Source organism: Echeneis naucrates, chromosome 10, assembly GCF_900963305.1.
Source record: "Echeneis naucrates chromosome 10, fEcheNa1.1, whole genome shotgun sequence".
NCBI lineage: Eukaryota > Metazoa > Chordata > Actinopteri > Carangiformes > Echeneidae > Echeneis > Echeneis naucrates.
This window is the reverse complement of record NC_042520.1, coordinates 18,765,454-18,779,143: the sequence shown is the minus strand read 5'-3', so window position 1 is coordinate 18,779,143 and position 13,690 is coordinate 18,765,454. Positions and strand designations below refer to the sequence as shown.

The 13,690-nt window shown below is 41.4% G+C and overlaps 1 protein-coding gene across 1 annotated transcript in view; it reads right to left on the bottom strand.

The window, feature by feature from the left end:
- Positions 1 to 13,690, bottom strand: part of gpc3 (glypican 3) — a 96,970-nt gene that overhangs the window by 73,383 nt on the left and 9,897 nt on the right. The window contains exon 2 of the mRNA XM_029512948.1: positions 13,294 to 13,455. Within this exon, the coding sequence (XP_029368808.1) occupies positions 13,294 to 13,455 (162 nt within the window). The remainder of the gene's footprint in view (positions 1 to 13,293; positions 13,456 to 13,690) is intronic.

The following is a 13,690-nucleotide window of genomic DNA, read 5'->3' as shown; positions in this document are numbered from 1 at the left end:
CCCCGGAGCGTGTTCTGTTAAGTAAACAGCTGCAGCTTCGAGAGCTCCTCAAATATTAATGGGGAGCAATCCCATCCACTTGCCTTGTTCAAACTGACATTCCCTGAAGTGGACTGCAAGCACTGCAGTTAAGGGCAGGCTTCTTGTAACGCAGTGGGGGTCACCAGGGTCACCCATAGCCCCCATCAGACCTGACAGACCAGGGATGCGGCCTGCAACTCCCAGCCATACACCCTCCTTTATAGGGTGAAACACACCTCCCATGAGGCTCATTACCATTGGTGCCATCACAAGACAACATTTCAGACTGCTAATGAAAACATACTAAAACAGTTCATTTCCACCCTCTCCAGCCTCCAGTCTGTGCCCATCAGACAGAGATGGATTATAAATGAAAGGGTGCTCAATCTGAGAAGATCAATACTAACAAGGTCCGAGTTAGCCATGGCACAGTTCCTCCCTAATGTTTTTACTTGGCCTCTCCCTGCCACTCCTCTGCCTCTCAGGGGGAGAGGAATGTCAAATCAGCCTCTTAATGAACACTTAAAAGGCAAGCTAACAAGGCAAAATTAACTACTTTTACAGCAATAAAAAGCATATATAGCCCAGGAGCAGGTATGAACAAGACTACTCATTTCTACCTCCTTTAATCGACCCACCACTCCCCTGCACCCACCCATCACCTCTCTCCCGACAGGCGGACCAGGGGAATTGGCTGAGGAGGAGTAATGGAGCTTGTCAGAGAGCTCCCAGCTTTACACCACTTAGCCTCTCATCCAGCCAGGGTGGTTGGAGATGTTGGGATATGGGGAAGGTTGGGAGGGGTGGTTGCGGCAGAGAGAGGTGCTCCACTGATGAGATTCCACTGGGACCACGAGCAGACTCCACACCACCCAAACATTTCTCCTCACATCAGTCACGGCACGCAGGCAGAGAAGCGTGCAGCAGCCCCCTTTGCCGCCTTTCTTTCCCTCCTTCATTAAGATATTCAGCCCTGGCTCACCCTGGGGCCACAGTGCCCTCTTCACGCACTCCTGCTGCGCGAACACCATGTCCTACTGCATCAAAAATTCCTGGGGTCAATCGCTTCAATGAGGACAACTTCAGTCTTGGCTGCAGCCTCAGTGGTGACAGTATCACTTAAGAGTAGGATGTGACGAAAAAAGGACTCTCTCTGCACCGTTTTTAATGTGGAGAACCCTATTTGGTCAAACGATGCAATAAGGAATACAAAGAAGTGTGTTACTAGAAACTGTAAGCACAAAGTGAAATGAAAACCTCTAACAGAACTGCACTTGATCATCTACATGTTGGTCATAGTTGCTACTAGTGCTGTGCGATATTACGATATATATATATATATATCATAGTGCAATATAAAAATGTCTACCATACGATACAGTACCATACTATACATTTTAACATGTGCACTACTGGGTTAGCTTGGCTAACGGAACTGCAGCAACGCTACTGCTTTGTGGTAGCATTTTTACTTCACCTGCAAGAACTCTTCTATGCACCACTAAGGGAGCATGGATGTAGACAACATGTCAGAGATGGAGAGCACAGTGGAAACAGAAACAACTTACACTCCAAAAGTCGTTACTAGTGACTCGAACACATCTAATCCTTTCTATCACTTAAAGACACAGCATGAAGAACAGTACAGAGACAGTGTTAAAATGCAACAAAGCACTATTGTTACCCCAAAACCACAAAAGTGATGAAAAGAGAGAAATAAAAGCTGTGTTTTATGAATAAAAGGAGAAAAGATAAGAGAAATTGTTATTCATGTCATGTGTGTATATATATATAATTTTAAGAAGAAAAAAAAATACTACAGTACAGTTTATTTCAGATTTAATTGGGACAGCCAAGAGGATATCTAAGCTCCCCTCCTCAAGTCATTTGGGAAGAAGTTTTTAAAGTCCTGACGTCCAATAGAGACAATCCACTCTTCAGTTTGTGTAGCCCTGTACAATTTCTCTTTGTTGTGTATTTATTTCAGCAGCAACAGTCTCATTCCAGCCTTACCTTCAATTTGCTGAATGATTATTAGTACATCAATGAGAATAGGTTAGTGTTCTGATGGTGGCCTTTAGCCAAGTACTGTTTTGCGCAAGTACTGCCTCACTGAGGATGCCTAAAGTCAGCTCGTTTGTGAAATTGAGACAAAAAACTTTCAAACAATACTCCAGACATGAAAAAGCTTCATCTCTTTCAGCATGAGTGCACTGTATACTTATATTATATTATATATTATAATATTGCTTGATTAGCGGCCTTCAACTGTACACTGCTTTACATGATGCAATGTGGGCTACTATGAGTCCACAATTTAGGGTATAATCATTCTCTCTATACGTTCAGATGTGAGGAAGTCCAATGTAGTGGCAGTGGTAAACAATTTCAGGACTATCAGTATGAGAATGGCAACATTCAGCCACATGGATAACAACATCATCATTAGAGAAGCGGCTTCAAAAAAGCTCTTTTTAGCAAAGGGTCACTTGTGAAGAGAAAAGAAAAGAAAGAAAAAGTTATTATGAGTAATTATAATGTTCTTAAAAAGGGGGCTGTTGAAAGTGTTTTTCAGGCGTGGACAGTCCCTCTGTCGGAGTTAGTTAAACTCAGTTAATTGTTGTTACATATTTATATTGTTCTGAATAAGCCATGAGATCACAAAGATGTAAGTTCAGCCCCTCTGCCCTACTCCGCCCTGCCCTGATATGCTTGTTATGTCTGCATGGATAAACACATGTTGCGTAAGCATTTCAATATTTTAACGGCCAATGAAAAATGCATCTCCTTGAACTTTAAATGCATGGTTGGAGTAAGGAGGAAGAGGGCAAGCTGCTGGGGTCAAAAGGTGAAAGGAGAATTGTTAAAATGTAGAGGACAAGCAGAAATAACTGGGTTGTTCCCCTGCACGGTGGCAGTCTTGTAATCTTTATGTTCTTGTGGGAAACTCTGTGCTGATACTATGAAACTGCAACCAGAATGAGGTTCACACAGCTTCAGTGTTGAGAACGAAGAGATTGCAGATCTTATGTACTTTTCGAAAGCAGAGGATGCTTTTCATAAACAACGGCAACTTGGAAGATAATTCAGGAACAAGTGTCCCATACCACAACCTGCCAGAATTTCTGCACAAATAAAAAAGATTGACAAGCAAATGCATTCATGTCTAGCTGAGGTTGCCCCTACAGAGCTCAACTCAAATAACTTTAAATTTAGGGAGTGACAGCAGTTTCATCTAGATGGTAATGGAGGAGAGAGGGAAGTTTAGCAGTTAAACATTTACACTCTGTACGGCTGCCCTGCAGTAAGGAAAAGTATAAACATAGTGACATCTAAGAATTGCTTCCATTTGGGTTAATATTAAGACAAATGTGCACTTTCTCAAACACGTCTTGTTAATAGATGTGGCTCTCCAAATGTGATTCAACATTTGCGTTGATTTGCCTCAGAGAACCGCCTTTGATTAAATAGAACTGTGGGCATTTCTGAAAAGCAGATTTGTTATCATCCATTATGTTGAGGGGAGGGGGAGTCTTGTGATGTATGAAGATGCTGGGTGATTCATTTAAAGGAGCTCATTAGCTCAGTGTGAGATGTGTTCGTGTCAATATGCTGCCTTCACTCCTCACCCTCTCCTTTTTTTCTTTCCTGTTGGTCCACTTTCTTTTCCTTTCCTCTCCTCCATCCCGGCCGATGCACGAGGCATCAGACGTTGAAAGAAACAAAGACTCCTTCTCTCAGCTGGAGCTGGGAGGAGCTGTCAGTCCCTCTACTCTGTTTGATGATAGCATTTCAAATGACACTTTGATCCTCACTCCACACTGTTTGTTTTTCCTCTGTGATGAAATTCAGCTCGAGAGGCGTGCAACAGGGCACATCATTAAAATGTGGCTCAAACACTCGTCCCTAGAAACCACTCATGACAAGTTTTGTCATATCGTGTGGAACACGACAGGGTAGGTGGCGTAGGATTTGTGAAATGAACAGAAATCATGTGTTCTCTGCTGAGGTGAAACCAAAGCTGAAACAAAACTCTAGTCTCTCTGCAAACCCTGAATGAGAATAAATGAGTCTAATGAGCCAGCTCTGTCAAAGCTAAGTGTTGTCTGTGGTCTGGGAAGAGCAAAGCATAGATTCCTGCCTTAGAGCTTCAGATGATAGGAGGGGTGAATATATTTAGAGATGCAACTGCCAGTAAAAACTTAATTTTAAATTCATGAAAGATTTCCTTTATCAAGTAACACATTGGTATTCACAAGAAAATATTCAAAGACACAAAATGGAACAAACACAAGATGAAAAGAAAAATATATTCACCACTTTTTTCTTTCAAAATTACTTTTTTCCCTCTTTTCTAAAACATGCTCAAAAGCAAAATTAACCAATCGTCTGCACGTCTGTCTGAAATGAATATAAGCAAAACACTGTGACTCTTAATCTCAGTGGCAAAGTGTAATTGCACAAATGTAAAAGAATAGACTAAAGTGTAAGTCTGAATGGGTTGGCTTTTTCCGGGCTGGGGCAATAATTCTGCTATTGAAGATTTCCAAAAGCATAACTGAAATAATATGCAAATAACCACCCCATAAAGTGCTGACTGGCTGACATCAGCAGAGAGACAGCCTCACTTTTTTTTTTTCTTTTTTCTTTTGGGGTCTAAGTGTGGTCAAATCAAAAGACAGAGCTTCGATTAAAAAGGTTTACTGTGAGGGCCCGACACAACATGAGTAGTCAGAACAGGATGCCAGCTCTGTTGGGAATTGGATGCTGGGAACTGATGTGGAGGAAGAGGTGTCTGGCAGCCTACATAAAGCCCACCAAGATAAAAAAAAAAAAAAAACAGCTTGGAAAAGCCAAACAATGAGAACTGAAAGCATAAAAAAAATTTAAACAAAAAGGTTTGTCTGTGTGGATAGGAAGTGAAATGATTCCTGGGATGAGAATGATTTCATGCTCAGCCATTCAACAGCCTTTTGAGGGGACAACTGCAGAGACCCCCCCACTTTACTCCACCTTCAAGCCTGGTGAGTTAACCTTTGGACAAGGACAAATATGAAGGTCCCTAAAATGCTAATGACACTAGCAGGATATCACTGTTTATGGGACTCAAACTGTGTAGCTGCATCTGCATGCTGTTTTTTCTGCCAATCAAATGTCATTTTTGCTTTGTAACCACCTTGTTACTGAGCATTTCTGGAAAGTCACACAAACAATTAGTGTATGAACCACCTTTCAACAGCACTTGGCCCTGAAACAGCACCACCTTCAAAGCTCAGCAAGGCTTGGGTCAAGCATGGACCAACCTTGTTACCATTTGGGCTGTTTTCACAACAACTTGAATATGAATGAAAATGAAGTACACAATTTATAATGAACCTGTTTGAATTGTAAAGGCTCATATAAGCACAGGAGACACTCCCTTTAGCTCTTCTTTAGTTCAGGGCTGTCCTGAAATAAGACATGTTGCATGCAGGGAAAAATTCAGGAGATTGTTGTCCTCTTTGTTTTTATTGGAAAACAGTGACAAATTTACAGATTTTCTTTTTTTTTTTTCTTTTTTTTTTTTAATCAAAAATTGCTACAAAATTATGTATCACTATATTTGCCAAAACATTTGCATGAGATTGTTTCTGCATATTGTTCCATCCTACACCAAACTATTTGAGAATTAACACTTTGTATGTACTTCAGATCTAAAACCATCCAGACTAAATAGTGGCTAAATGTGTGGCTGCGTTGTGAAGGAGGCAGAGCAGCTTAACAGAACAACAGGCTGTAGAAGCTGTGTTCAGTTTTATTCGAATAAACTTGACAAACGATGATCTGTGAAGGATTGCAGGTGTTTATGTGAAAAAAGATAGTAACCCGAGGGCAGCAGAAATGACCTTTAAAGCCCACTCGGTTGGAGCCACCTGTCAGTTCTTTTAAGTTGTGTTTACGTTTCATGACTTTCTGCAATTTTTCTCAAAGATGTCAGATATTTTGATTCAGACTGGAAAAATCACTTGAAAGGAGACCTAATAATGGATGAAAGTACTGAACTTTCATCATAGAATTGACATCAATTGACACAACAGCTGCCCTATAATGCATCTTCGAAAGAGTTTGTTGTCTGAAGCTATTTCCTTGCCCAGCAGCAGCTTAAATGAGGCAAAAAATATTGTTTTACAAACACACACACACACACACACATATATATATATATATATAAATGTTCTCCCTGAATAAATGTTTTTTTTTTTTTAAACACATTCACATTATCTGTTCCCACTTTTTCAAATTAAGTCATGAAACATCATTTAGTAGAATTTAAGTTTCCACCTGAAGCTGATCAAAGGGCCCTGACTGACGTCAAAGGAAATGTGACATAACGAGGAAAATCACACAAACCATATCATCTTACTTCAGTGACAAACTGCAAGTGCTCATTTTGTATTTGCCTCAAGTGAGTAACTGCTTTTTATTAGACTGTCTCCACAAAAAAAAAAACTGGATAATGAGAAGAAATAATAAGAAGGGCACTTCTGAGTGCATTTGCTGTACCTGGATGATTGGAGCTCATGCATCTATAGCTGCGGCAGATGTTTCCTCCTCAGGTCACAAACACAAGCATGTTCTCTCCGGCTGCTCTCAGCAAAGAAACAGACTTTTTCCTTCGTGCAGAACAGACACAAGAACCTCCAAACAGACAGCACTCCTCACAATGACACTGCTTTATAAAGGATCAATCTATACAAGTTTGCCAGCCAAGCACAATTGATACAAAGCCTTAAAATCACATTACAGTCAAACTAATAAGTGACGCGTGATAATAAAACATGGCAATTAAGTTAAAACCAAATTATGAGTTGATAGAAGAAGATGTGGTAATGGCTGCTGTACCCCATCATGACTGGAAAACGATGCTCGAAGGAGCCCATTGGATGTAGCAAAACTACCTCTCCCCATCATTAAGTTATTAGATTAGCCTGGGGCTGCAAGTAAACAACTTCAGACATTTCGCAGCAGGCATACATCCCACCAGTCCTTCTGCTTATTAGATTACTCAGGGAAACTTCTCCAGAAGACAAAATGACTCCATTGAGAGAGCCAGGCAGTGGACGATTATTGGAAAGCAGATGATGGGAAGAACAGAGGAGAGGCCTGCTCAGGCCAGACGCTGGGAGCACTTAGGATCGAATGAATGGCTAACGAGTGGGAGACAGGGAATGGATGCAGGGGGTGGCGGGGTCTGATTTTGATTATTGTCTACTGGATGGAGAGGCCTGCCAGTTTCTGTATCACCCACCTTCTGCCACATCTTGTTTGGGTTACTGCCACAGCAAATGTCCATTCAGCACTGTTGGAGGCAAATGAGGGCAAACGCTTTTCAAGGTCAGCAACCACCTCCACCGGGGCCACAGGGGGTCTGCCATTCTAATTCCTTATACACTTAGAGTAATTAAAACCCATCTAGAAGAAGCAGGGAAAGTTGATTGAATTTTTTGAGACTGCTAATGAGATGCTAATTTGTTGGCCCGCTAGGAATGAGGTATGAGGAACTCAAGGACACAAAAGAAGATTTATTCACACTTCTGTTGAGTGAACTTTTTAAATTATGGCATGTGCGCAATTATGTCCTCATCGATATTCAGCAAGTATTTTGATCAGTACAACTGCAGGTTGTCCAGTGTCCTCATGATGGATAAAAAGATGAGCATCCTTTCAAGCAGCTCCCAAATTCCCAATCATTTGCAGAGCGTCGCCCCTGTGAGCTCAGAGTAAAGTAGAGAAAGCTCCCCTGCCTTGCAGCAGTGAGTGAAGCCACATACCGATCACCCTCATGCTGGCTGAACGTAGTCCAAGTCAGACCTGTTTTTGAACACCCCACTGTGCCAGACTTCTATGGACTCATTGAGTCATGGCAGGAGCACCAGGCTGGTTGTCCCACTTTTTTCAGCAGATATCACACGGACTCTCTGATATGTGTACACAGACACACTCGCGCTGCAACATCCCTCCCCACATATTTGACTTCACAGGCTATCAGCCCATCATCTTATGTCTATTAATTGGGTTTGCTCTTTGGACTTGTGTGTGTCTCCCCTCTGGGTGAAACACTTTCCTCAGGCTGCAGAGGAGTTGTGATGAAACTGAGACGGCAGGAGTGTGGTCTTGTTCTCTCCACCAGCATTGCAGTTAGGAGAGGCTCATTTTCTGTTGTGTCACTTTACACAAGCGCTGCACAACAAAAAGTGCCCAGATTCCGCCTGTGCTGCCTCTCAGGCTTTCACAGCGGCTTTCAGCTCTAACACAATAGCCCCAAGAAATTATTTTGAAAAAGTTAAATAAAAGCTTGTCTCATTAACAGAGGACGACAATCTAATTTCTAATCTGCAGGCTGAGGCTGAGTATTGCAGCAGCAGCAGTATAGCTATGAAGGACACAACGCTGGGGAAATAACAACAATTAGAGCTGCCAATCACATGAAACGCCAGAAGATAGTTTTGGATGAGTTTCTGCTTCATCGGGCAACTACACAGGGAATACAGTCAGAGATGGGTGAGAGAGGGGATGACATGAGATGTGAAGTATAACGACACCACACACATAAATCAGTGCCTTGTCAGCTAAGTCACAGTGTTAGGATACTGTTTGGAATCAGAAAGTGTTAGAGCCGTAAAGTAGTGCTGACTGACAGTCATTCACACATACTGTGCACACTCTGATTTCTCAACAGTCTCTGTGGCTTCATATAATTAGTGCACTAGACAGAAACAGTGCAAACGGTGTGTCACTCTGGTGTTTTTGATGGTTGATTTAGCTATTTATGTAGCAAATATGCTCTCTTTTTTTCAGTTTCAAATTGTAAAGCATAACGTGCGACAAAAAAGTCCACATAAATCTCATCTCCTGGAACACATTTACTAATTTTCAATGACTACTAGGCTTTAGACGGTTAAACTAAATCAACAAGGAATGTTGTTCATGAACATATGATCATTTCCACAGGTTAATACGTCACATAATACCTGCCAACATCCATCCACTGTGATTACACCATGAAAAAAGTTTGAATCTTATATATTGGCACTTGACAAACATTTGGGAAAGATGATAATCTGGGCTTTATGTCATGGATGTGAACTCCTGTGCTTTAAATACCCAGAATTCAACTCATCACTTCCTGAAGTGCAGGCACTTTTAAGTGCACTCTTTGCACTGAGCCTAGTGTCAGCTGGTGTCAGTCCTTTATCCATTTGCTTTATCCATTTGCTGTCCTGCTTTTTGTGCATTCATATATTATGACGTAGTGTATTTGCCCATTAAGACTGCACTTCCTGGTCATTTTCTAAGCTGCTGCTCTGAACTGCTAAAATCCTGATTTTCTAACTGTGAGAATCTAAAGTAAAGGACCATGCTATGAGCCCATCTGTGTGTACTTGCAAAAAGATCACTCATAGTCAAAGTCAGAAGCAACAAAATATCTTTCTAATTTTGGCCCTCAAACTGTTAGAGCCTCCATCTGTGTAACAATGAGCTCCTCCAGCTCCCTGTCACTCTTTGAACAGAGTAGACACACAGAGGGTATTACTGATTACTCTTCTCAGTTACCAAGGCTTATTCAGAAAATGTTGCTGCATCTGTCAACAGTGCTCTAAATTTTGTGATAAATGTAGTTGGCAACACTGCAGACTGTAAATAGCACCTGACAGTTTGCCCCCATTCATATTGAAAGAGCAACAGCTAAAGGGGAAACTCCCACTCTGTCACACTGTCAATAGAAACAGACTAATCGTGGGACGATGCTTGCTTAATTAGTCAAGGTCAATCATCAGCTGGCTCAATACTAGCCAAAAATCCTTCTGATGGTCATTTGTACGATTGATCAAAATTGTCAAAATTTGATGTTTGTTTGATTGAATGAAAAACAATAATAGTCTGGTTATTTCAGGCTAGCCACAATTGTGAGTGACACTCAAACACACACGCACGTGTGCTGATGCCGGCTGCATGTCTGCTACATCATTCCTACTGCCAGCTGTATCATCTGTCTTCAGGATACGGATGTTGGATTTCCATTCATTATAAATGATGATTTATTTTTGGCAGAAAATGCCACTGTGTGTAGGTTAGCTACAGAGTAACAAAATATTTGTATATTCAGACTCAGCCCTGACATTGAAAATACAGTTCTTGTTAATTAAAATATATGATGTCAGTATGACTATTAAAGGGCTTTTCAGTCTGTGGTGAGATGCTGAACGTCCAGATCAGGCCGTTAACATAAAAGACAGTCTCATGTGCAAAGCACATCTTTGACAAAGTAAGAAAGTAACCTAATGAGTATTGCAATTACTTTTGCTGATGTGCAATTAGTAATGTAACCATATTTTTCAAAATGTAATGAATAATGAATAATTATTAAGGAATTTGCTGAAAAACACAGGGGCCTTGTAATAAAGATAACGCATCAGATTGTGTGATGTATTGAAATATTAGACTCTAATTTATTTATGAAATTAAACTCTAAGCATGCACAACACCAGCATATCATTTTGAAAAATAGATTTAAAGATGAGCATCCTGCACAGGTTTACAGATTCTCATTTTGAACTAAATTGGCAACATCAGGCCACTGAGTGCGAGGCAATCACAGCATGCGGGGGAAGATGGTGTTATCATCTCACTAATGTGAATCAAAATGAAATCCAAGAGTCTGTCACACATCAGAGTGGGTGCTGCAGTTTATCCATTATGTAGCATTTCCCTGGTACACGATAAAGAGATCAGCAAAGGCTCATTAGATTGTTAAATGGCATATGAGAGTTTCTGCAAAAGAGCCGTGCATCATTAGAAATTCCTAATGCCTTACCTATTTCCTGGTATTGATCTTGAAAAAGCCTAATGTTAAAGCTGCCTGTCATCTTACTGCTTAGAAGACAAAGATAGACAGAGTGATTACTTCTATTGTTTGTAGAAGCTGAGGGTGAAAGCCTCTGGTATAGTCTAAGGCTTTGAGGGCAGGCCAGGTGGAGCTGGAAGGAGAGGGGATGTGAGGATAGAGAGAGCACTAGAGATGGGAGATCGAGGGTTGGAAAGGGGAGGCCCTTTGATCTCTGGCAGTAGTGAGCGCTGAAGAGAAGACACTGAACAGCAAAGGAGATTGCAAACAAAGCATGCACTCAATTCCCAATAGTAGCATGAACACCAGAGGAAGAGACAGACACAGAGAAAAGACAGAAGAAGAAAGAAAAGTCACAGAGATTGAGTGAGACAGAGATGGAGAGAGGATGACAGGGTCAGAGAGAGAGAGTGGGGGGGGGGGCTGAAGTAAAGGGAAACAGATAAGACCAGGATGTTAAAAGGATTTGAATCCTGGGGCTGTTTGGGGAGTTCTCTCAAGTCCTATGCTAAAGCAATTAGTACTGCACTCCTCGAGGAAAGTGCAGCCAAACCACAGCAGAAGTCTCTAACATAGTTCGTGTGAAACAAGCAAGTCAAACCCTATGGTACCCATTAAATGGCAAGTTTTAATTAGCATATCAGAATGGTGCTGCCTTTCACAGCCTATAAGTGCATTTTCTCCAAAAAGTTGGCCCTGTGAGTACACACATCGCACTTCAAGTGCAAACCCCATGACAGTCAACGGAGCCACCCTTCACAGCATTAAAAAGGCCTGTGATAACAAAAACCCACCATAACATGAAAAGATTATTATACCACTACTGCTGCAAATATGGCTGCACTTTGAAAGAAAAGATGTGTTCCCCTTTTTGTTGTCAGAGTTTACATGAAACAAACAAACAAACAAACAAAAAAATAAACAACTGGACTTTACAGCAAAACAGCAGTAAATCCCAGCCAGGGTGAGCAAACATGAGCCTCTGACGGCTACTTGTAAGACCACACGAATTTAGGCCTGGAGCTGGAGCATGCAAAAGAACTGAACTTTTCATTTGCAAGAAAAAGTTGTTTAACTATTTCAGTAGCCCACAAGGAAGAGAATTAATTCAGCCCAAATTCAAAGTGAGGTAGCGCCTTCAAAGTAAATACTTGAAAGTCTGCTGGAAAGAAAGAATGCTTTAATCATAACCATGATATGGCTTTGTGTGTGTGTGTGTGTGTGTGAGAACATACAAAAGGAGCACCTGAGTTAAGTCCAACCCAAGTGGCAGTAGCTCTGCCATTGATTTTCATTATCTCTCATTATCACATTTCCCTGAGCAATCATGACTGTGGTATTTACTGAGAAACTTTACCTTGTAGATTAAAACAGGAAAATGTCTCAAACTTGTCTTAACCACGGAAGTATTTTCCACCATCTGAAGCTCATTCAAAAAAAGAATACAGAGGTGCTCAAATGTTAACTAACTTCCAGCTGTTAGGACTCATTTGTCACTCCAGCTAATTTACTTTTGCATATTGAGAAAAATTTGGGAGAAAACTAATGAAAAGGGAAAGTAATCATTTTACCTTGTACACTCCCCTAAAAAACATTCTGGTGACACGCAGCAATGAGAAAAATCTAATTATTTTGTACAACGTAGTACCAATTATTAATTTCCCAGAGCAGCTTTCAGTTTTTCAAAGCAACATCCCAGTGAGGAATTGCTGATTTGATAGTGACACAGAGTTACTTATCAGCTTTGAACACCACCGGCCCAGGTGTCATTCACTGTTCAGTCAATCACTTATAGCCGTCACCTGCCTCCTGTACCTCCATGCTCTTCTCAGCTGAGGGGAATTTAAACCTAAGCATCTCCATGACAGGTTTTTGCATTTTTCCACATCAATTCTGCACTTGGCTGTTTTGACTATGTGTGCTAGTTCGAATCAGTCGTACTAGAGAGTCTCCCCTGACCTCGCTCATCTTCCAGGACCACTACTGACTGGCGGCATGTTCAACTCTGTGAATAACAGTTATCACTGACTGCAGTGCGCCAAAAATCTCTGGAGGCTGTCACTTTCTGGAGCAATATGTCTGGCACCAGCAGCCACACTACATCTAAAGTCACTTAAGTCACTCGTCTCTGCCAGTTTTACATTTAGTAAAACAGCAGCTGAATGTCTCATCCCTGTCTGCGTGCATTATGTTTCTGCTTTCTTTACATGTGACTCAGTGCCTCGCGGAGTGAGCAGCTGATGTTAAAAGAGATGTGCCGCCAAGAAAGTGGATACTGGCTGTGTTGATTTTAGGGCATCAATTATCAGTCTAAAATTAGAATTGCTGTGTTGTCTCTTGGCTGTGCCAGTTACAATATGTCAGGTTTGCACAAACTCACTACTTACCTTGGAAGATGGCAGCATTCTGGATGATGAGGCGTTTGAGTTGAGCACTAACAACCTGTAGACCGGACTCCATGTTGCTGCGTGCGGCTACCTGATACCGCTCCTCCATCTTCTTGGAACAGCAGGTCAAGCCTTTGGTTTGGCAAACCTGCAGATCTGAACCTTACATGACAAGAGAGACAGGAGATGAGTTTGGATGAGTAGAGGATAGGAGTTACTCCTGCAACTCTATTTGCTTCAGTTTTCAGAAACAGAAACTCTTCCTTCTCTCTCACACACACAGACACACACACACACACACACACAGTCAGAGATACAGTAGCATCCTCTGCATGCTAAGCACAGGAAACACTACCTACAGCAGATTTTGCAGCCCTAATGAGCACACGATTATTAT